A 25525-nucleotide genomic window follows, 5' to 3' on the forward strand; every position below is an offset into this window, starting at 1 on the left:
TCTGTACTTAGCAACAGTTCCAACCACATCCAGAAAAGCAACAAAGTGGTAGAGATACAGACACTGACCAATAAAAGATACAGCTGGAGAAAAAAGGAAAAGTAGTAGTTTAAAATGTTTCATAAAAAATTAAGTTTTAAATCTTCAAAATTTAAGGGATTACTTTCAACAAAGAAAGTATCATCTTCTGCCTTGCCATGCCTTGCTTCTGTCACATGGAAGTACAGTACCACTGGTTTCAATTCTACAGCTCTCAGCACTTAAAAATTGCTTCTTTTTTTTGAAATTGCCAGTATTTTCTTAAAACACAAGCTCCCTTTTAATTTCAACTGATTACAATTAGTTATTCTTAAAGAAAAATTCTTAAAATTTGAAATTCTAAAAAAATTAAGTTGCAGTTAGAAACTACTGCTGAAATATAACCATTAAAATAGATTTTCTTTCAATAGCAGATGGGACTTTTAGGCAGTTATTTGATTAACGATTTTCAGATGAATGGCATACTTCTATTAAAAGATTTTATCATTTAATTATCTGCTTCAGTTTAACAAGCCACAGACAGAACAGTGAAGGGTAACACAATGACACGTGTCCTATGAACAGAAGCTGTGAAGCAAGGAGCATTACACAACACATTTTCATTCATTAATAGATCTCAATTAGTACCAACACTCAAAAGCAACAAAACAATCCTTACTTTAGGAAGATTTCTCATATCAAACATCCCATTATCAGACTGTATCTATTTAAATACATAAATAATGCACACAGTTATAACACTGTGCTATTTTTCTTTCCAGCTATAACAAGCATGTGAATGCATGGTTTTATAGGAGCCATCAACCTTCCATCTTTCTAATAAATGTCAGGACTAGAAATCGTTTTCAGTTTAACCCTAAATAAAACTTGCTGACACAAAGATTGGATACAATTTTCCAAATTACTACAGGTAAATTCATTTTAACATCTCTAATGAGCTGTATTAGAAAATCATTATTTAATGAAAGATTCCTTCACTGCTATGTAGCTGAAGGACAAATACAGTAAGAAAATTTACTAAAATCTCTTTATAGCCATAAGATGACATTAGTTAGCTTTAATATAGAATATTCCCTCTGTGCAGATCCATTTCTGAAATATTGCATGTAAAGCACAGCTCAAGATACAAGATTAAAAGCTAAGAAAACATCATTTGAATTGAGTATATTTTAGTATATTGTACTTTAGCATCTAATAGTTTTATCAGTCTTTCAAAAGCAATACATTTTTTCTAATAATTCACCTGATCACTCCTCAGTCTTTGGGGAGAAGAATGGGAGGACTCCAATATATTTAATCCCCACCAGTTTTCAGGTGGTTCTCTTTCAGACAGAAAAATTAAAAAGCCTTTCAATTTTAAGTTATTAACAATAGTTTGAGCATCCAACACAAGGTTCAAAAAACCACCAATACCTCATAACTCAGGCATAAGAGAAATTCATAGTAACAATTAAAGAAAGAATGAACGTGTACAAAAATATAACCAGTGATTTACTACTGAGTTAGCACTAATTTTAACAAAATCCAAGTAAATGATTTCTTGAAATTAAGACATTTTGCATTCTCTTTGAAAAATATAGTCAATGTATACAATTTAGCAATGGAAAAGCTCTCCCACCTTTCTTTGTGCTCTCCATTACACCTTTAGTCAATGCAGATTTAAATTACTGAACAGATTTATACCACAGTTAAATATTTGTTGATGAAAACAAGGCAGGTAGGTGCTTTATTACATATTATTTGAACATCATATGCACATATGCATATACTTAGTTAAAAAGTGTCCAGTGACAGTTATACCTGAAAAAGATTTTCACATGAACACTCCCATTCCCTATGCTAACAAAACGAAATGCCCTCACCATTGTCAGCCAAGATGTTTTAAGCCTGGTAAAGTCAAGAAGGTAAGATGTGTGTACTGAGTGCAAGCAAAACATGCTTCCCTGCTCCCCAAAGCTTTAGCAAAATGAATCATTGCCTCCATTTCAAACTAATTATGCTGCTGCTTCTAATTTTATCTGGATGGCACTTCCTGCATTCTGTAGTTATTGTAATGCTACTTCTGTCTAAAAGGAATTTTGCGAGATAGCTGGACATTTCCTACCTTGAATCAGCATCATTTGCATTCTTATTAGTATGCATGAGATTTTCATTGAACTTTAAGACTCCTACTGGCACATAAGACACTGTAATGAGCGTAAAAGTGAGCGTGCAAATTAAGACTCCCATTAATCATTAAAAGTTACCAGTAAAAAAAAAAAAAAATACTAGGAATAGATGGGCAATAAAGTGCTGCATGAAGCATGCAATCTCATGAATCTCTATAGGTACGTAAAATTACTGATCTCCTCTCAGGAGCACTATTGACATGTCCGGAGGAGGTAAATTGCACATTCTACAGTAGGCGAACATTCAGAATTAACATTAGGGAAAGGTTATCTGTTGTGTGCATCCATATTGCCTAGGGAAAAGCAAAGTATGCACTCCCACTTTGTAGTAAAATATAAGAGGTTTCACCTAAACAAAACCAGGTAATATTTGTATTGTGTGTACAGATTATGTTCTAAATTCAAAACTACAGTACAAAAGGAAACACACTTTTGAATTTTTAAAATGAAAATCAATTTTCTGTGCACAACTAGCTAACACTAAGACTAAGGATAATGCAAGGGATTATGATTCTATTCTTTTAATACTGAGCATGCTGCAGTTTTACAAAAGCCTTAATGGACATTCAGAACTTTTATAAAAAAGCCACAGGTCTGAGAACTTAGGAAATTTAATCCTGTGGAGCACCTAAAACTAACATCTTCAGGAGAAAAAATCCAGGCAAACCATCCAGGAGTAAACCCACAGCCCTGTATTCAGTAAACTCTCAGGACTAATACAAAAACATCCTCTCTGGAGTCTGAGAAACAACTTGCACAAATTGAGTCTGTAATCTGGATGATTGGTTTATCTACTTGCTTTATAGCTTTCTACTTGGTCTCAGTTACCTTATTACATGTTTATAACTTCATCAACACAAGACCAAAATCAGCCCCTTAGTTTACCAGCTGCCCAGGCTGAATGTCTTAGATATAGAATGAGATGTAACTCAGACCCAGATATAAGTCAGACCCTCTTCAAATTTCACTACAGCCTGGTCCCACTCCTTAAACAATCCCTTGTCCCTGGTTTTGTGCAAGTTCTCCTCAGACAACTCATGCCCTTAAGCATTTCCAGGGACAGTACTTTTATTCATTTCAGTCACAAGAGGTTTCTTTTCTAGTCGCACAGTGTGATGTAGGGAAACAAGGAGAGGGAAAGGGTGCTGCGATGACTGCTTTTAAATCAGGTGGCCATTAAGGATTATCCACAAGTGAAAAAAACCTAAGTCCTGGTAGAACCAAGACAGCACAGATGAAAGCAGCCCTCTGAAAATCCCAAGAAAAAGGAGAGGAAATAAGGGAACAGAAACTTTAGCATAGTCCTTAAAGTGAAAAGCCTGAGAAGGCTAGGCAAGAAGACTGCTATTGCTGAACCAGCCAAAACTGAAGGAGAGAGGCTGCAGATGTCAAAGTGCATACATAGGATTTGGAGAGAAGGCCCCTGGAGACATAAGCATGGGCCCAGCAGAGAGGATTTAGAACACTAAAATTCCACAGAATTTCCAAAAGTAAAGGGAAAACAGAAGTAAGAAATATTGTACAGCTTTCTAACCTTATATTCATCTTTTACTGTTCAGAGAAAACAGCAAGTATTTTAGAAATCCTTCTGCAAAGTCTCAGACTATTTGCTGGAATGATCAGCATCCACGACAGCAGGAATTATAAAGTGAACACCCATAGAAAGAACGCACTGGAGTCTGGACAGAAGATAGAGAGTGAAAGTTCAGCACCAGTCTTGTGGGCCTAGGAAACTTCTAGACCAATCTTAAAAAGGAAAAAATAGGGACAAAACGAGCATTTCAGCAAAGCATGTCTAAAACCTTGTATTAAACTGTTGCCACTCAGGTAACTGGCTTCTGTAGTATTACTTGAACCCTCTACTCTTTTTATTCTTTCCTATGTCTTACTCATTGAGAAGTTTTCATTTTACAGGTAGCAGAAAAGTAGCGATGAACTGAACTTCAGAACATCCCACATCCCTAATTCACACCCCAATATATAGCAAAGGCAGAATAGTTCTTTGAACAGTCTCCATACCAACAGCAGAAGTATTTAAAATTATGTTATACTTCCACAAAACTGTTTGTAATGTTTAAATTGGCACTGGGAAAAAAAAAAAAAAAAACCAAGCCTTTTTTGTGGAATTCCCATATTTATCTGTCAGAAACATGCACTACACACCATTCTGCTTCAGGAATGCACAGCAGAAAAAAAGAGGCATGTATCTTTTCTTTCTGTTTCTAGAGAAATTCAGTATTTAAGAGTAAAAGACTGTTACCTATCTGCATACTGTGCATTTTCCCCTTCTCTGTGAATTCTTTCTATTTGGTGCTGACAAAATCACAAAGAAAAAACCGCAGTTACAAAGACAAGTTACGTCTTAAAAGAGTAAATGCAGGTCATAAAAATGGGACTGGCCAATTGTCTTCTCTTCTTTAAAACAAACCCGAATAAGATGCCTTGAGTTGCAAAAGTGCATCTCAGGTCTGGCAGCTGCATCTTTTTAGGCAAGTCCATACTGCAGGGTACCTGACCGTTCACTCCAAGGTGTCTGTACTGGTGCTTGCCAAAAGCATCCTTCTGAACAGCTGTACCCTCCCATGCACCACACTGTCAAGTCACATGGATTTGTGCTAAGGTTTCTGAAGACAGATATAGTGCAGGCTTATTAGTGCTACACCAATTCCAGCAGTCCTAAGGTTAGGTTCATATAGCAAGTTGGTTGAACCAGTCTAAGACCCTTTGTGATTAGATTGTGAAAGGGTGATTAGCCCACAGGCACCTAGCACAGTCTGACTGTGCATGTTGTTTCCTCTTAATTCCAGCCAAGTGCAGGTAGAGGCTATCAGATTGCGTTTTTCAACCCTTAAGAGGCAGCAGCAGGTCTTAGATGAGAATTCATTCACAGCAGGGCAGAGTTACCCGAGGCTTTATATGCGCTTCTCAGTGTTTCTGTTGCAGAGTGACTGCACAACAGTCACTAGGATAACCAGCACTGGCTGCAGAACTTTTGGATGAAGAAGTAGACCTTCAGAAAGTTGGATTAAGTAGATACCCATTCAAGCACCAGATGATTTAGTAAGGACAAGCCTACCAGGCTGCTGCTTTCCTTCAGAAGATGGCTATCTCGGACTGATAAAGAACCAGGAGCAACTAGATTAAGACTTGCCAGCCAACTGTGGGTACTGCAGCAGTAGAAGACAGAAGCTGTTGATGCTGTGGTTTCACCACAGCTGGCAAGTGCTGCTAATAGAGTTGAAACACCTTTGAGAAGCTTTTAGCTGTTAATACTAGCCTTAGTTGATCACAGAAAAACTGCACAGGAATCGGTGTAATAATGACAATGATAAACTGCAAGATGGGAACATTTGATATTTCTCTAACTCCATGAAGGGATATAATCGGACCAAAGTTTTCTCCTAGCTCAGTATCATCTCCTTCAGGGGCCAACAGTGAGCGCAAAGGAAAGAGAATGAAGTAAAGCAAGTATATTGCGATATTTCCTCAAAACACACTGTAGCCTCCATTAATTTGCAGCTCACTGACAAATTAAACCACAGCAATGGCCATGTACAAGAAGGATTTTTCTACCACAAATTCTTGTAATCACTTTTTGAACTCATGCAAGCTTCCAGCAAACAGAATATTCAATGACAAGGAATTCCACAGTTTAACTACATACTGCTTAAAATTTAAGTTTGCTTGCTTTAAATCTACCCACTTCTGGGAGAAGCCTAGATATTATTCTCCCCAAAAAGCATGCTGAATGATGGGTAGACTCTATCTACTATTTCAAGGGTTCCTTGCTTATGCTATAGAATCCTGGATTTTAAGCCACATTTAACCCCACACTTGGCTCAAGCTCCTACAGCCTCAAGAACCCACATATACTCCCTCTCTGCTTTTTCCTCTTTCTCCAAGGGCTGCTCACTAATCCTAAGGAATTTCTCTAACCTCCCTGAATTTCTTTCTATGTCCCAAATTTTCAAAGTTGTCATCAGTAACAGTGGGAAAAAATGGTTAATTAACAGGTTCTCCAACTCCCTACAAGACTGTGCAAGAATGAGTATAGGAAACCAAATACCACCACAAAAAAGAAAAAAAAAAAAAGGCCCCATCACTGTGCCACCAATAATTCAACTGACCTACAAATTAACAGTGCAGTGAAAGCATAATTAGGAAGTTTAACACATTCAGTTTTGGTTATTCTATCAGATCCCCCTCAGGCACAATTATTTTCACATTTAATAGGCGAAAGTCATGATCATACAGGCTTTATTTACATTTGTATTAAGTACCGATTTCCTAAACATAATTTATCCTATTTGTAAAGGGGTTACTTTAAGAATTAATAATAATTATGCAGTTAAACAAAAGCCTGCATTATTCAAAATTAAAGATAACAGACAACCTATTCACATAGCCAGGCTCTCCATTAAAAATATTGAACCTACATTCAATGGCAAAATTATCCTGAAATAAAACCAAAATATTCAGGATTTACCTTCCCATTCTATTGGAAAGTCACCCATTTCATACTGATATGCTTGACGATTTATTGCTTCTACAAATCTCCTTTCTTGTATAATCTGCCCTATAGCAAAAAAAAAAAAGAGAAAAAAAGAAAAAAGGCAGTTAAATATATTTCTATATAATATTTAATTTGCTGATTATGTTATTGTTTTGAAAGAACTGTACTTATTCACACAAGTGCAATGAACTCTACAGGATAAAAATGAAGGATTAAAATACTGAGAAAATTATTATCATCTAGATGTCAATTTGAAATGCTATGTGTGAAATATATTAACCTGATTCGTGTCAATATAAAACAATGATAGGGCTGCATGGTGAAATGTGACCCTCTGCATATGTAATCTTTAACCGTTTTGCTTGATCTTATATAACCGTAGGCCTAAGAGAAGTAGGAGAGTATGTATATAGTTCTTGTTTCCTGCAAAAGCCATATAACAGTAGGGAATTTTGAAAGTTGGAAATGAAATAAAATCAGACATCAAGTAGAAATTGAAAAATACTTTACACGGGCTCTTGGAAGTAGTGGAATCTTACAGTTGCAAAAGAATTTGCAAAGGTTTAAAGAAAAGGGGGGGGATTGATATAGAGAACAAACTGCTTATTGCTTAATGATTGTCTCTCTGTAACTATACATACCAAGGACTGGTGTTTGTCAAGGATTAAGCCTGTCAGAGACTGGTACTTAGGAATGATGAGCAAGAAGGAACCAAGAGTGATCACAAGACTTAATTAAGTGTTCGATGAATTTATGATCTTGTTAAGAAACACAAGTAGAGGCCTTGCTTGAATAGATAAGGCCGGAAAAGATAAGAACTCCTGCCTTTTGTTCCCATCCTTGTAGATAATTTAGCTTAAACTAATCATATGGTGCTATACCACTAATGAGAACTTAGATAATAAGAGCACTAACAAGCACTAAGGTATCAAAACATGTAAAGGACCATACTGCGCAGAATCACCTGAGGAGGGTCAAATAACGGACAAGTGAGGAAGACTATGGAAGACCACCAGAGGACTCCTGAATACCACCAGAGACCTTCAATGCGCCTGCGTAAAGGACATTTGCATATGCTAATAGTTTCCCAGAAAACTAATGAATATGTATAACATTTCTCAGAAATCTAGTGAATATGTATGTAGAACCTGTACTTAATCTGCACAATTAGAACTGACGGTGTGTGCCTTGGTAGAGCAGAGGCTCCCGGTGCACCCAGCGCTGTTTGCTTACCTCTATTCATGTAATAAATTGTAAACTTTAATTAGAATCCTGTTTTGGACATGATCATTTTTCACACTATGTGTTTCAGTAACTTTAACAAAAGCTTGCATGTTCTACAGTTGACTTGGATTATTAATGACAAATATATTTCAGCCCCGGTTATCCACCTTAGTGTCTCCCTGCCTTTGAGAATGCTTCTCTGAAGAACTGTTGATCAGTCTTCTATCAACTGTTTTTTCCTTCACTTGGATAACTTCCACACAATTGCTGGTGAGGGATAAGAAACAAGTCAAAAAACAGCACTGAAAGTTCACTGGGTAGCTTTGCAAAGCAGTCAGGCCACATCATCTCCAACCACTGGCAACTGTTCTGTGCACGGCAGCCTTTTCACATACACTTGCAAACTAAATATTTTCTATGTTAAAAACCAAAAACCAGTAGGTAGCTCTCTCATATGGAACATTCAGTATATTGAAAGGGGAGCCAGTGAGGAGAATCTGGATCTACATCACACCCACAGATTCTACTACTGCCAAAGAAGAACTAAGGTTCAACCCGTGATGTAGCACACAGCTGACTGACTGTCAGATATGCTAGTACAGAAAAAGAGTATTTTGCTTTTTAGATTAGCAGATACTGGAAAGATGTGCAAGTTTCCCATCCCTCACAGGGAAAAAACCTAACAACATTCCCCAGGCTTTTTGTCCCAGCTTCTTCCTTTCCTGGGAGGCTGATATAGAGAATTTGACATTTTGAGGAAACACAAAGAAACACCTGCATGAAATATTTTCTTTCATAATGATGTGATTAATGCAATTCATTCCTTCACTATGTTTTCAAAAAGTATTTCAAATTAAGTTATTTTAAAACTGATAGCAGTCGGGAGTTAAAATTCACCCACCTCTGGTTAATAGCTAAACTGCATACTATTGTTCATTATTAAGTATTTAATACAGCAAAATAAGAACTTGTAGAGAAACTGCAATTCCTTTTCTAAGTACCTTCTTTAGCTTTATAATATTTCTTTTTATTTTTAAACAAAGCAACATTTTTACTGCTTCAGATATGCCATTAGGCAAAGAAAATAGTGTAGCATAATTTCATCTCCAAGATTAGATATTTTTAATCAATGTTGAAAGATATATGATGTATACCTATTTGTTTCATAAGTACACAATTCCTATATGCTAAAGATATTATACTTCATATATATGCTTTAAAATAATTTCCTTTCAACAATACCATGGATAATTCCATTTCTCAAACTCTTCATCTACCAAGCAAAACAAAAGTACAGAATTACTTACTTTCCTCCAGATTTCCAGAAAAGCTGAAGACCTATCTAATTAGGTCTGATCCTTTATGTCTCAGAATTAACACTCTTCTCCACTGTTAGAAAGTCACTAGATTTTACTGTTAGCACAGCACCTTTTAAAGAACTGTCCATAATTTGATTCCTGCACAGGTAGAACAGTCTGAATAAAGTGACATAAGCAAAAGTAATGAAGTATATTTTTCTACCTGCTACCACAACTTGTGATTGATGTTATAACTTTATGCATTCCCAAATAAAACCCTTTCAACTAATGTACTTTTAACAAAATACACCACTTTTCATTCTCCTGGAGGCTTTCATAAGACTCATGTAAAAAATTTATTCCTCAGATCCCACAATCAAATCACATTGTAGAGCCAAACTCCAAAAATTATTTCCTGAAGATGTTATTTTGAAGAATCATCACACAGTAGTGCTGGTGGCTTTTAAGCCTCTCTGCATTTGTGACGTACACGTAATACTGATTAACTTAAACTGCCTGATTTGCCTTGTCCCCTAGGTTTCTTTTGGCAGACCACCACTGACAAATAATTTACATAGACTTTTCTACTGAATATCACACTGAGGCCTCTTTAGATGCAACTAAAACCTTTTACAGTTTAGAAAAGTTTCATACTAAAGATATTGACTATTTTGCTTTATATTAATTCATTCCCATGTTTTTCAATAAATACTTTTTTTTAAAATACAGTCTTTGTTACTGCAACTCAAGAAACTTTACTTATAAATGTATACATATGAAGCAATTACAAATAGCAATGTAAGGACCGCTATTTACAGTTTTAACTTTAAAATTAACATCATTTTCATGTGACGACTAGATCTTAGAAACATAGAAAAACCATTAAAACTTCAAATTGGGATTATATAAAACACAACACATCCAAAGAATAACAGCCGATAACTCATAAAACAAAAAGCAGATTACTTCAGAAAGAGTTTAACAGATGTACAGAATACTCACATAGAACACTCAGATATAACATCATTTACACAAAACACTGAAATAGCCAAGATTTTCAACTTTGCAGGAGTTACAAGCAGGCAAAATAGCCAAGAAGTCTAAGTAACGACAGGTCTTTCACCAAGTGATACATTATTTACACATTTTAGATTTATATACTTCCTTATTGAACATATTTTGTCTAACCCTTTCTGTCCCAGTCTAGCTGAAAGTCAAGTGTGTGATGACTTACGTGAATTTGTATAAAAGCCTGAAAACAAAAGTGTTTAACAGAAGTTAGGCAGATTGCTGGCATGAAAAAGGGGTAGCCAAAGCCAGCAAGGGAAATAAGTGAAATGTGAGGGGGTAGCAAATAACTTAATGAATTATTTTCTAAATTTCTACAGCCCTATCTATAGACTATGAATCCTAGAAACTAAGTTATATTTCCACAACAAAAACATGGTTAACTGTAGATATGCACAGATGTTCTAAAATGGATATTTTAGTTTTTCAGTTTCTTCTAAGGAAGAGGCCCCCTTCTGTGGACAAAACATCCTAGTTGTTTCCATTGATTAAATCTGACATACCCGTATTTGCATTAAGAAAAACCCATTGAAGAACCTTCCAGATCAAAATGAAGTTAAATAATGAATGATGCCAAACTTGTGTTGTTCTATAACCAAATTATTATTCTTCCCATATCAATTTCTTAAAACAGTATCTATATACACACACACTACTTTAAAGATCTCCAGCAGCCCTGGATTGATTTTCACTGTTTAGAAAACTGTTATTTTAAAAATATTTCTCTGTTAACCTCCAAACAAGTTTGTCTAATGTGTACAGCTAGAACAAACTATGGAACACATGATCAGTGAGAAGAGAAATGGGACCACCGACAGGAAACTGGATGGTTTTAGTACCTGAACTGAGCAAAAGCCCCTGCCGGCTATAAAATACCACTATGTTTGGCAGTCAGCAGATGGAAGTGGGATCACCCTCTCACACACATGCATGCATGGAGCTACCACGTTAAAGCAGCATTCAAACTGAATGAATCTCAGATGTTCATGAGAACTCAGGACAGGGACTCTTTTGGCTTGCTGATTTGCACTGTCTGCATTGTAAGAGTCCGTGGAAGAAACACTTCATTAGCTACTTAGAGAAAACAGTATCTTTTTTTTACATTCACAGACTGAACATGCAGCCTCTGTTAATTTAAGACAAACAGACTAAATCTGAGTTGCACAGCATTGCTGTAAACTTTATGATGAAACAAGCATTTTTAAAGCATACCTATTTGCTGAAGCGCTATGTAGTTTGAAGAGATTATACTGTACTTCGTTTACTAACAGTGCGTTATCTCATCATCAGTAACACAACATAAGCTTTGCCTACCAGAAACAAAGGTTTCTAAAAATTATTTCAGCAGTATCTTATAAAGCTCACAGAATGGATTCTCCATTTCTTTCCTCTTGTCTGGTACCATCTCAACAAACTCTGTAGTTTTTGCTAAATATGAAGCAGTACTTCAGTTAGCAAAGCAACTGAACTATCAGCAGTTCTTCACACAAAGCAGAGAAAGAACTACTTCTCTAGAGGCAACAAAAAGTAGATTACTTCTCTATAGGCTGCAGCAGTGGCCCATCACCTTCAGAGCAAGATACGAAGTTCTCATCTCTATTGGAGGAGAAGGGAAAAAAAAAAGGCTGTTGTGAAGAAAGGGAAAAACAAGCCTTTTAAAGGTGAACATTAATTTGTGCAAGCCTAGATCCCTCCTTTGCACAGATTTTTAGCTGAGGGACCCTGTTCATTGGTGACCATCTTCATGTTACCTCATGGTCAGAATTCCAGTATTTCTGCAATAATAATCTTCACCTTAGGAAAGACATAAACATTTTAAGATAATAATTTTCTCCCAAAGAATTCTGATTTTGTTTTTTTTTCAAAATTTAGATTTCTATGAAGTTAATTAATTTTTGCTGAATGACAAATTAATAACTTTCAAGAGTTCATTATATTTATTCATACAATAAATCAGTATTAAAAAATAAAATACAGAAAGTTTGATATTTGCACCTAACATCTATCAGTTACGCATGTGGTTATATTTTCTCCAGTAACTCATACATTTGAAGTAATCTAAAACTCTCTATGCTTTATAAAATCATATTAGACTCATTTCAACTTTAAAGAGCAGCAAGTAAGGCCATAGGATGCTTTGTTCTATGGTTCTGATTTCCATTAACCTCAAAAGAACCAGGATCAGTGATTTCCAGTTTTACAGTGATGCAGGATCAAGCAGTATTAAACTTGGTAAGTGCTGAATGAGCAAGTCCAAAAAAGCTTCAAGTACCAGGCACTCAGGGTCAAAAAAATCACGCTTTGATTTTGCTATTTATATTTACATCTTATCAACAATACACTTGGCTTTACAGAGTTGTCTGCAAGTACCATTTTCTTTCCAAAGGGAGATCTGTTTCTTCAGATTTCTATTGAAGGTTTGAAGTCAGGACAATTGCTTCAATTTTCAGGAACACATACTGTCAAAGAAAAAGACTCACATGCAGTAAAAGCCTCACAGTCCCTTTTCACTTCCCAAAAGAAATGCCAGATGACAGTGCCAGGGTCATAGCCATACCATCTTCATATTATTTGTTATTTTGTATTAATTGCTGTTCCTGCTATGCCACACTGTGTACCAAAATAATTATTCCCACCTCGCTCTGATTTTCTATAGCATTTACAATTGATGTCCAATAAAGTGGAAACAGTTTGCCAGATTTTACCAACACAATCCATTAAATATTATTTGTATCCCGCTAACAATGGATTTGGCATGGTACAAAAAGATTAAGGGTAGACTCATGTTGCAACAGAAGGTGAAGATGGCCAAGGTAGTTTTGAGCAAGTTTACTTACATCCCAGAAAGTCTAGTCACAGCAAATTCAGGGCTTTGATAATTTCTCCCACTTTATCTCCAAGTTTGACAGTCTTTTAGACTTCAGCCCCAGCAGGTAACACTAGCCCAAATAGCGTATATATTTACTGCAGCCTCTAGTCAACGTACCTTAAAAAACCCCCTATAGTCCAAGTAGTTTAAACACAGATAAGATCAGACTTATGGGTCAATGTGTATTCACTTACGTCTGTGTCATATATATATATATATATATGAAAAAAGGCATCCTGTGTCCTGTATTCTTTTTAGGAGTGACAAATTTAATAATCTGAAAATGCTGAACCTGTAACTTCCAGAGGGATCAGAGCCCATGGCTTTTACATACGTTCACACAACCTTTATGTTTTGAAAGCCTGCTGTTTCTGGGACTGTGGTGGTTAACTCAAGTAAAAATACCTTTTCTTGCGGTTAGTCCAAGAAGCAAGTTCCTTCAGCGGACAGAGATTTAAAAACCCTCTGCTAAATGCCCATTGTCATTCTAGTCCCTGAGCTCTCTTCATCTGGCAGCAGGATGCACCAACACCACCAGGTCCCATTCCCTGCTCACCGGAAAGCCTTGTACCTTCTACCTCATCAAAGCAGCATGAAGCCCAACAAATACTACACTTTTACAAAGAACCACTGTTTTGTAAGCAAATCTGCAATAAACTTTCTAGAAATCTGCAACATTACATTCCTTTTACAACTAAAGTGTAAATGATACTAGCACAAATGCCGCTTCCTTGGAGAGCTGATGGATGCTCGGTGCTCTGGCATGCAGAAGCTTTCTCCCAACTGTTCATTTGGTTTGTTTTTGTCTATCAGATTCAAGAAACAGTCTTCTATCAATTACTGTCAAAATGTGAATAAATCCAGGAATGATGTAGTGAATTTTTTCTGTAAATGTATAAAAAATGGCTTAAAATGGGGATTTAGCATGTATAAAGGGAATTTAGCAAGCAGATAGAAAGTGTACAATAACTTGTACTCTATAAATAAAAACATAATGCAGGAAGACAAACAAAAAGGCAGTCATGCAGGGAAGAGAAATGGGCAAATGACAGCAAGGGTATGAATTGTAAATGAAATGAAAGTTACAGCTGTGGAGAACATCAATTAAGCAATATGACCCAACACAGCAGTGTTACAGTCTGGTTTGGATGATTAATTATAGTTAAATTATAAATCATTTGCAAATGCTCATTTAGCGTCTCCATTTTTTTCAGAATAAATGGAATTATTACAGCTAGCTGCACATACACACTCAAGGAGCTCATGCTATTTCTGTTTTTTAGCACATTTTAATAAATTTTACAGAAGGATTACAGGCTTGAGATTTGCAAAGAAAATTCAGTCTTATACAAGGCCTGACCACAATTACAGCTAATACTGTGCATAGCACTTGAAGCATTAAAGAATACTAGTATTGCTATTTTATTGTGTTTGCTTTTCATTGCAGCGTATAGCAGAGAACGCTCATGTATTTCAGCCACAGTCAACACAAGAGTGCAACTTCTGAAGAAAAGGAAGTTACAGTAACCTGTCCTTTGAGAAATATTATTCATTTCATGTACATGCGTATCCTATAGACATTTCTTTTAAACAGCATTAAAAATTATTCTTTATCCTACAATTTATATGCTACTCATTTTATCACACAGATTACAAAATTATCCTGTGAAGCTGCACTTGCACTATTTGTATACTCCAGACAGAGCACTTTAACATAGGAGAAGGTGTATATATATATATATAAAACTCACCTAGTCCTTTCACTAACAGAAGTCTCACAAATACAGATTCAGATGAAAAAGTGGGATGCAGACACATCAATGTAATGCAACAAATAAACTCCTACTGTGGTTAAGTTGCTTGTTCTCTCCTATAAAGCAATTACACAAAAACTCTTGCAAAGTTCACATCTGAGCCAGAAGTGAACAGAGGTCCTAATATTTCAGACACAGAAGGTGAAGGGGTGAAGGGGGTCCCCTTCTAAATGTGCCAACATGGCTCTGAAGTTGGTGGTGTGGTTGGAAAACTGAGTAGAACAAGACTGAGCTCCTGACCCCCTCTGCAAATGTCACAGTCCACTCGGGAGACATGCTGAATGTGTATATTCTGTTCACAAAAGCCTCTCAGTTCATCCAGCAGGTGAAAAGCTATTCTTCATGGTTTAAAACATGGCTTTGGGAAGAAAACAAGAAATACGGTTGTGAAAGCTCAAGGAAAAAGGTGGGGGAGGATGAGGGGAGAGGAGTATCAGAGAACCGGGCCTAAACACGACGTGGTCCTCACAGACCGCCACCGGTGGGACCTGGGCAGCTCGCCTTGCATTTCACTGACATTTTTAGCTGGGGTGGTGACTGCCAAAATGCCGTTTTCAAAGGAAGGCTGATAAAGGGAACAGGTTAGCATGGATTCAGAGGGACAGCCCGCTAGCAAGACAAGGCCTGACAGGGATCTCGGGAAAGAGCAAGAGCTCTTCCTTGGGAGAAGAGGAAGCAATTTTAATACGACAGGACGAGTGACAACAGCGTGACCCTGAACACACAAATGGCCTGCAGGGATGTCTGCTAAGAGCAGCCTTCTAGAGTCAAGAGAAACACTGCACAGCTTCAAGGAAATAAAATACCTAACACAGACTGAAATAAATGTAGATAATGGTAAAGTCTGCCAGGGCCACCAAAAGAGAAAACATTTTCCACTTCATCACGCAGCTGGATCTAACAGGAAGTTCTGTTCTTTCATAAATAACCTCATGGCAAAGATACATCTTGTGAGATGAGGCAGTCAGGATCGACACAACCACGTAAGGCGGCAGCAGGGACTCCTTCCCCTCAGCTCTCGGGAGAAGGGGCTGTGATGGCACAGGCACCAACTTGACCAATGATGTTGTTACCCCACAGCATCCGAGCGTGGACACCAGGCCAACTGCTGCCTAACGGAGAACGCGGCCACAGGCTGGCAGCCGAAGAGCAGGATCGTGCAACCCTCTTCTGCATCCAGATATTTTATTCATGTTTTATATGAAACAATACTGAAGTTTCTGTTTGAAAACACAGACCTTTCACTTGGACTGAGCTTTAACCAATTCTGAAGAATCACGTTTGAGATGAAACAAAAATTGGTACTGCAACAAAACAAAGAACAGGAACACTGCCTGACCGGGGAAAGAAGCACGGTATGTTGAACTTGCAGCTCAAAACGCTATCACAAAAAATTCCTGTGCTTCAAAATAAATATCAGTGTTATGTAGCACATACATACTGCAGCAGTGAGTTCCAAAAAAAGTATATTATCACTTATTTCCAACTTGAAAGATTAATTTTTTACTCAGATAAACTAACTGAACTTGAATACCTTTCCCCATAAGCAAATCATGCCTTGCTTTCACTGTAGGAAAGAAAAAATATTACTGAAGAGGGCTTAAAGACAACTCAATATCTATAATATTATGATACGGTTACACACCTTGAATTCAAAACTGTTATCTCAATTCTAAAAAAACAGAGGATATGCCCCACCCTTTGTGATTTATATTAATTATTATTATTATTATTATAGCATTTCACCCTCAGGATCCTTAAGACGAAGCTGGGTAGACAGTTAATAGACCAAAAAAGCTCCCCACAATTTTACTCTTGTATCCTAATTTGTTTAAAAAGTATGAAGGCTAAAAGGGAGATCCCTACAATAAGGTATCTAAAAAAGGATGCACACCAGTTTGGAAACAACTTTCTAAGCATATTTCTGACTCACTAGTTTGACAGTTGACATATGACTGCAATAAGATTTCATGTTCAGTCATTGTATTTTGCTTTACTTTCAAGTTTATATTGAAAATAAATTTCTAGTGTGCTTTTTCACATATCTTTATTATATACATGTTACATATAATATTTAATATATATTAAAAAGGCATTGAAGTAAAAAATAGGAAATAAATTGCAAGCATAATTAGTAATATGCTTTTTAAAAGAATTAAAAGAAAGCTATACTAATGCTTATAGGAGCTTATGTATCGTTGTTGTTCAGGTTAGTATGTACTTCTACAGCTTTTAATATTTGAAGTTTGCAAAATGTCACCTTTCATTATATATGGAAATAAAAAGATGTTCACTTAGTTACAGTTCTAAGATAAACAAGTATTTCAAAGGTAACTGGTACTTTTTAAAAATGAAATTAAACAATACTTACCAGAAAGTACAACAATTTAGTGGACTAATATTAGTAACATGGAATCATTTACCTTTCGACAGCTGAAAATTTTTGCCTGATTTAACCCTTACTTTACATTGTAAGGTTGCTTTTAAAGCTCTGCTTCAAAAGTTTGTTTAAGCTGGCCTGCACGCACCCACTAGTTAAGGTATTTCCCAGTAACACTGAATCTGGGATAAAACAACCAACCAGCCAACCAACATTTTAGCTGGTTTTGGTGAGCTCAGAGTGGTGTAGGTGGTGAAGAACTAAAAAACTTCATATAGAAAAGGAACTGCAGCAATAACTGATTTGCTTTCAAAGCTACTTTGAGCAGGCAAAGGATAAAGTGGAACAGCAGAGACCAAGGACTACCTGAAAGTCAACGCTTTTTAGATCTGAGTAAACCCATGAATTTATTTTTCTACTCAAATCTCAGAGTTTCTGTGGTCACTTTGCAAGTTAGAAAAAACAAATGCATGTGCAAAAAGCAACATACAGTCCCCACTTAATAGTTTTTCCTGCTTTCTACTTCCACAGTTACAGCTTAACTAAGCAAATTTTAGACTAAACAGCAAATATTGACGTCTATGTGCTTCCACAGTATGTAAGTACCTAATAATCAAGTATTTAAGTACTGAATCGTGTGCCCGTTGATTTTAGAGTATTTTGCTGTTACTAGAAACTAAAGCACCAAGCACAACTATTGTAGCTAGTTAAGTACATACAAAAGTTTCTATGTGACAGCATTTATGCTGATGCCACTGAGAAAAAAAAAAGAAGAAACACTGCCTTGGGATGGCAATCCTTAGACTTGCATAGCTTGTAATAACTGTAATACAAGTGTTTGATACACAGAGTTTACCACCACTGAAAGAACAAGCTGTGATACTCAAACTCTACAATCAAATAATTTCATTTCCTTGTACGTCAAAGACTTGTAGGTTCCTAAACTGTATTTTAATTTTTGGAAGTAAATTTAAAGATAGTTACTTTACTACACTTCACCAATTTAACCTCTAAAATGTAAACTCTCAGAAATAACGACATTCATAGAGATTCTCATTATTGCAAAGTTATTCAATTAATCTAATTAGAATTCTAACTCATTCCTTCTGGCTAAGATACGTGGTCCATGTTTTTTTATATTAAGATGTCACACAAGCACTCTTCATTCTTAAATACCTCCATACACTAAGAAACTGTACTGATATTAAGACTACATGACTCGTGTTTCACCATACTAAAGCACAAGTCTGCGTTGTCCAGCTACGGAGAACTCCCTGATCAGTTTCTGGAACATTTAGGTGTCTACTAACCTCAAAATTAATTTTTCTTGGCCTTCCTTAGCTTGCAAGGCATGACGGAACTGCAGCATAGGATGGCGCAGATGTAGACTAACTATGAGGAAAAAGGGCTTCTGAACGCAAGCTCGCGAGTATAGCTGCCTTGCTATGCATTGGGAGTTATATGCAGAAATGTCCAACACCAAGATGAAAGAAAACACCTAAACATTACACCTTCCCATAGTCCTAAGATGCACAGGTATTTTGAAACAAAGGTGTTAAGGGAGTTAGAATCACTCAAGGATGATGAAAATGTTACTGCTTCTACCAAAAAAGAAGATACTTAGAAATATTTAACCTTCCCCACAGCCCTGTTCCTTCCACAAAAACACAAAGATAAATCTGTTCAATTTTATTTCAGCATTTGCATCAATGGCATTTCTTACTAATTGTTTTGACAACATGGACTTGTTTTCATGAATGCACGTTTGCTTTTTAAATGATCAACACAATGAGTTGTTACTCAGAAAAATAAATTCAGATCTTACACATCCTATACTATCTGTGTGTGTATGAATGAGTCGGAGCACGCCAGAGACGAGATGAGATTTTCACCCCAATAAAGACGACCTACTTTTGCACATCCCAGTAACATTCATTTTCTATCCTGGGAATTTATTGTAAAATCAAATTACCTGTCTGATGAACCTTCTGTAATTACCAGTAAGAGTCTTATTTTTCAGTTTTAGGACACTTTTGATTTGCAGTTGCATTTTACATACTGTACAGATGACTAAACATATATTTAAATATCAAATTCAGACATTTTTAGTTCAAATCAATTAAATGGAGAAATCATTCCCTTCTGGCTGCCTATATTTCTCTTTAATCCTGGTCAGCGTAGGATCTTATTACAAGTAATTTGCTACTATAAGGCTGAGGAAAAAATGCTAGCCTCACAATTTTTGTCATTTTTTCCCCTACTTCCCCTGCAGGCTGCTACTGTTGATGGCCTTTATGGAAATATAAATTCAATCAGCAGCTGCAAATTTCATGAGACGTCCATCTTCATGCTGAATTTCTAACTGAGTGTCAAAACAATCTGTGGATTTCTCCCTGATGAAACACACTTTGAATTGTAAATTTCTGCAATTTTCTCATGTTAGAATTCGAGCTGCACTAAAATAGAGCTAGCCCAGATATAGTCCCTATCAGCTTGAGACAAGTCATTTTTCACTTCATTACCTCACACTACCGTTGAAAGGGTTAAATAATAACCTATGAAAAATGACCTGTTTTTTCTCTTACCTAAAAAAATAAATTTTACATTAAAAAAAATTACATTTTCTGTTCTTTTTAGTAGTAGAAGCAAATATAAAGGCCTTCAATATATTCCAAATGCTCTCAAATCAGTTACATGAACCTGTTATTCATTTTACAGTATTTCACAGCGATAAAACCCCAGAAATTAGCTGCAATAAAACTTCCAAGAATTTCCTATAGTGTCAAAATCATGCAATATTCAAGGAGAGCAAGTTCAGTTCACAGAGACAGTTTGTTTCATCTAAATCTCGACTTAAATTAAATGTTGATGGAAAAAAGAAAATAGATACATAAATGACTTAAAATGGAAACAGTACATTTTGAACAGTTTGCTGTTCTCTGAATACAGTAAAGCAAAATACAATTTCTCATTCTATTACTGTTTCTTACAGTAGCTTAGAAAGCACACACAGCCTATCAGGTATATTATAGCAGATCAAATATTTTGCTTTAGAAAAATATTTGTTTCTCTCTTCTGTAGATATTAACATGAAATATGTAAAACACTACTACTTTTCCAATTTGCAAGCAAACTAAATAGTATTTATTACATACTATTCTCCTGTCCTTTCCATATATAAAAATACCATTCACAAAGAGAAATTCACTGATAAAGATGATTTATCTATTCATGTAGCTAAGAACAGGCTGTCTCTCTACTTATTTTCTCCTCTCCAGGGACATATTGGGGTGGGGTGGGTGTGGGGCTTACTGAACTGCACTTTACTAACACTGAAAGAAATTATTCTGGTTTGGATGTTTCATACAAATACCATATTCCAAAACACACAACTGTCTGTCAGTCTGCAAAAAATTCATTGGGGCATCTTCTTTTTGCATCCAACAAACTTTCAGTTAATTATCAGAAAGAGGAAAGAAACCTAAAAATAACTAGGTACAGAATAATTCCCTTGCAGACTTTCAATGTACTGAGGTTTTATCACTCTTAATATGTCACTACAGCATTTCTTTGGTCAAGCCTCCACCCAGGCTCCCTTGGTTACCTGTACTGCATTCTGTTTCATGTGAACTGGAATGACCTGAGAGTTGATTGTATTTCCAAACCCTCAATCTATAGAATTTCCCTGACTGGTTTCTTAACCTTAAGTTAGACTTACTGATTACATTAAAAAAAAAAAAAAAAAAAAAAAGGCAAGAGACCTAGTCTATGTCAAAAATCAGGTTTGTCTCAAAAAAAGGCCCAAGAATGCTGGCAGGCAGCTGTGGAGGGACTTGGACTAGTTAGGTGAAATCTTGTGCTCTGGCAAATAAGCAGGTCAGAGGAGCAAGTTGCTCAGAGAAAACTACTGGGCTCTCTTTCAAACTATGCTTATTAAACTGACTCCTACAAACTTGCTATTATTAGAATGCAAGTTCCCTGCTCAGCATGACAAAAAACCCCTCAACTTTGCTTAAAACATTATTTCAACAGATCTCTGGGTTTGCTTCATTGAGTCACAACATCCCAGATCAAATAATGTCAGGACTTTATTTCAGTTTCACACGGTCATATATTTATTAGCTTTAACAGCACAACAAAACCACACACCAATCTCTGCTCTAATGCCAGTGATTTTATATAGTGAAGCAGATGTTCTAGAACACACAGTTTCCAGTCACAAGTTTTCACACCAGAGTATAGCTACAGATTCTGCTAGGGCAGATAGCAAGAATGGTAATTACTGAATGTATTCTAATAGTTTTCATTGTAACAGCTTCTTGAATATTGCATTATTTGGTTACATTTATCTGTGGAGCCTGCCAGAAAGGAAGGGAGGCATAACAAGAAAAGCTGGTTCTTTTTCTCAAAATATCCAAAGTAGTACTAATAGAGCTTGCTGTAATACGTGTAAAGGATAGCAACTGAGAATCCATCCTAATCATATTAATCCACCATTACTGGGCACTTGTCACTGTTCAGTTTTAGGGTTTAGCTTTGTTTCGTGTTATTTTAAAACCTCACCTCTATTTCTCAAAAACAAATTACATCCATTTTATCTGTATCTTCCAACTTCTAGGTCATGATGCTTTATTAAAGTGCAGAGTGTTGAAGCACTTCCAAAGGGAGCTGATTAAACTTCCATCTAACATATCAAAGTGCAGAATTTTCTGTGTGGACTCAGACATGCCAACTTGGCATTCTACCAAAACTGAAAACACCCAAGTACTTTAAAACTTAGGGAAGAAAGTTAAAATTGAAAACAGTGTTAATAAGCAACACAGAGCTGCAGAAAACTACTGTAGTACAAATCCAACAAATGCGATCCTACAAAATCTAAGATGTGCTACATACTTCTTCAGTGCCATCTTCTGGCACCATAGTTACAGCTACTAAACAAGTGTGATTTCTTCTTCCTTCCAATATAACCTTGAAAGCTGTTAGTGTATCAACTACATATGCATGTTTAACAAGAACAGCACTCGAAAACAGCCCTGATCCTGAGCAAAACAGTTTTAGAATTTTATGCTATGTAAAAAGTTGCATTAGGAGGGAAATTCAGTCATCTGTCGGTATAAAAAAATGATAAACCTAGGATAACAGTAAACTTACATTTCGGAAGGGTGTCAGAAGTATTACAAATAAACAAAAATAGTAGCTTTTATGGCATTAAGGTACACCATCTGCAGATGGTATTAGTCTCCTTCCTGATGCCCCCAAACTCACATATTTATCATTGAAATACTTGACTTCTGACTCAGAACTGAAGATATGTTTCTGGGCTCAAAAGTCAGTCTGTTTATTTTTTATGAAAATATATTGGTTGTTTTAATAAAAACATGGCCTTCTATCTTGAAACCTTGCCTGGCTCATCGCTTTTAACAATCATGGCTAAAACTTCACCACAATATTTTCCTTGGCTTTTCTACTCAATAGGCAATAATATTAAACAGTTGATTTAGCTCTGCTTTTAATTTAATAACACACACACACACATTCATGAAGATCTTTTTCTCACCTGCTTCCTAAGGCAAGTGGAAAAGTTTGTAAATGACAAGACATCTAACAAGGTTTTCCTTAGAAAGGTTGGTAGCACTCCACCTTGTGAAGCTGATTTTTATTTTAAATACAGCATGATCATTGACAACATCAGAAGCAGGCAAAAGTGAAGTGAATAATAAAAATAAACAAAAGGGCTTGATTTCACTCTTTGTTTTTGTAACTGTCAATTACTTTCTCATCAAAGGTATTTTGTAACATGGCAATCTCTAAGTAAGGTAATCATTCCACTCAAAAAAACTCTACAAATATCTTCTTGAAAATTGACATGAAGTTTAACCAAGCCTTATAATGCAAATAATAAATAGTTCTCAGAACAGAAAATATGCAGTGGTTAAAACTATATTATTTGCAGGACTGTCAGTTAATTCACCCAATGGCATAAAAGACATGCCCTCTCTGGGAGCATTAACCTTCATAGTTTCTACACTGTCTCCACAGTTCATGGCATGTTAACAAGAAAACACAGGAGTGATACACAGAGAACAGCTTAACACTTGAACAGCGGCAAGTTGTCCAGTGTGATATCCCTGTACCTGAATGCTCTCAGGAAAAGCTTGCAGAAAAGCACTAGGAGGCTTGCAAGAATGGAGAAAAGAAACAACATTACAACTTGAAAACTATCTGTTGTTTTGGAGACAGCTTAGTTCCTAGTGGCTTGCATTTTCCTTTCCCTTCTGCTTTTATTTCTTTCAATGGCCTCTCCTTTTCTGTTGCCATTGAGGGAGGAGGAAACACAATCAGAGTGCTTCCATCAGCTGCTGGATCCATAGAGAAAAATTGTCATATTAACCAAGTAAAGCCCTAGTTAAATTAAAATGTGAATGGAAATGCTTATTTTATCCCTCAGGCAAAAACTGAAACATTTCTAGGACTCTATAAGCATTTCTTGGATAATGGCATCTATAATAACACTGCATCACCCCCAATATACACACAAGGTTTATCTTTTAAAAGAAAACATGGTCAGTCTTCAGTCTCTCAAAAATAGTTCCCAGTAGCGTGCACGTTTCTGGAAAAGCTTGTGTTCCAGAACTGTTGCACACTTTGCAAAACTGTAAGAATAATCATGTTGCTCGGTGATCTCCAATATTATTTATGATAGCCTTAAAAGCCTCACGTGGAGTGAGGCCATGCTAGTTAATGCATAATCAGGCACATACTATCACTTTTCTGTGATTCTACACATGAAGTGTAGTTTTCAAATATTTCCCATCAATGAGATCATCAACAATAAGATTTACAATCATAAAAAAATCCTAAATAGGCTGTGTGCACATGAGTTCTCAACAGCTTTGATGTAACAGGAAGATGACAAGCACTAAACTTAATTTTTAGGTATCTGCCGTCAAATTCTAGCCTTCGGTGGTCATTAGTATTTACAACTGCATTCCTAGTCCCTCCTAAAAGTAGCACAAGATTCAACGTCTTTCTTTCACTTACTTCTTCAAAGATTAGCCCAAACACCTTTCTGTTATTCTAGTATTTTCTCTTAATTGAGAAAAAACTGCAACCAACCAACCACTATCAATAAAAAACTATTTCACAGACGCTTTATATGACAGACCATCTCCTCTACACAAACTTTCCTCCCTGGAGTGCATGAGTCTCAGAATTTGGCAGTCAACAGTGCACACAGAGATGTAAAAGGCTCTCTGAATTTAATTGCTCTTGTAATCTGCATCTCAAATAGCAGGCTGAGTACTCCCCTGATGAAAAAGGAAAGGAGAACACTGAAAAGGAAAACAGGAGCATAGATACTTCCTTATATGGATTCTTCCATCCAAGGCTTTCCACACATTGGGAATAGCAGAAAAGGGAAGGCTGGGAGATCCACCTTCTTTTTTGGAAGCTGGTAGTGGAAAAGGTAGTTAACATTTCACAACAGGGTGTCCCATGTATGATACAGAGTCTTAAATATCAGACTAATCCAACATCATAACCAATACATTCTTCAGACAAGGTGTCTTCTAATAATCTTTTCTCCATTCTATTTTCTTTAGCACTGATTAAACATCTTTTAGGTATACTAAATACTTATCAATATTGATACAGAGGAAATTATCGATTACTGTCCTTTTAGTCCATTATTTTATTGCTTGTCAGATGCAGACATACTATTTGTTAGGTCTTTAATATTTCTCATACTTAAAAAAAAATTAATCCCAATATTCTAACGGGCAGTTTCTGTTGTGTATTTTAAATATATTTTGCATTCTGTCTCCTGTTTTATAACAAGTTGGAGGTTCTTTTTCTCTATGCAGAATTAAATACTGTCTTTCAGTCCTCATTAATCTTCAGCAATTTATTACTCATCCACACTTACGCAAATCTTCAGATGCGCCCAATAGCATCTTTCCTTTTGAGCCAACCCCAGGTCCCTTCTCACATTCTGGCCAACTTCCTTACGCTGTGTCTTTTCCTACTTAAGAATGTCATCATTTTTTACTCAGCTCATTCTTCATCCTAGTAACCTCTTTCCCACCCCCCAGTTTTGTTCACCTGGTTGGACTACAGTTACGTATCTCCTCACAGGCTCAAATACAGAGTCAAT

At 36.2% G+C, this 25525-nt stretch overlaps 1 protein-coding gene across 2 annotated transcripts in view; it reads right to left on the bottom strand.

The window, feature by feature from the left end:
• NDUFAF2 (NADH:ubiquinone oxidoreductase complex assembly factor 2) overlaps positions 1-25525 on the bottom strand; it is a 67284-nt gene that overhangs the window by 20645 nt on the left and 21114 nt on the right. Inside the window, exon 2 of one of the 2 annotated variants that reach the window (XM_030005770.2) lies at positions 6694-6783. The exons of the other annotated variant lie outside the window; for it this stretch is intronic. Coding sequence (XP_029861630.1) covers positions 6694-6783 — 90 coding nt within the window. The remainder of the gene's footprint in view (positions 1-6693; positions 6784-25525) is intronic. 2 annotated transcript variants of the gene reach the window in all.

This window comes from Aquila chrysaetos, chromosome Z (assembly GCF_900496995.4).
Source record: "Aquila chrysaetos chrysaetos chromosome Z, bAquChr1.4, whole genome shotgun sequence".
In the NCBI taxonomy this organism is placed as follows: Eukaryota; Metazoa; Chordata; class Aves; order Accipitriformes; family Accipitridae; genus Aquila; species Aquila chrysaetos.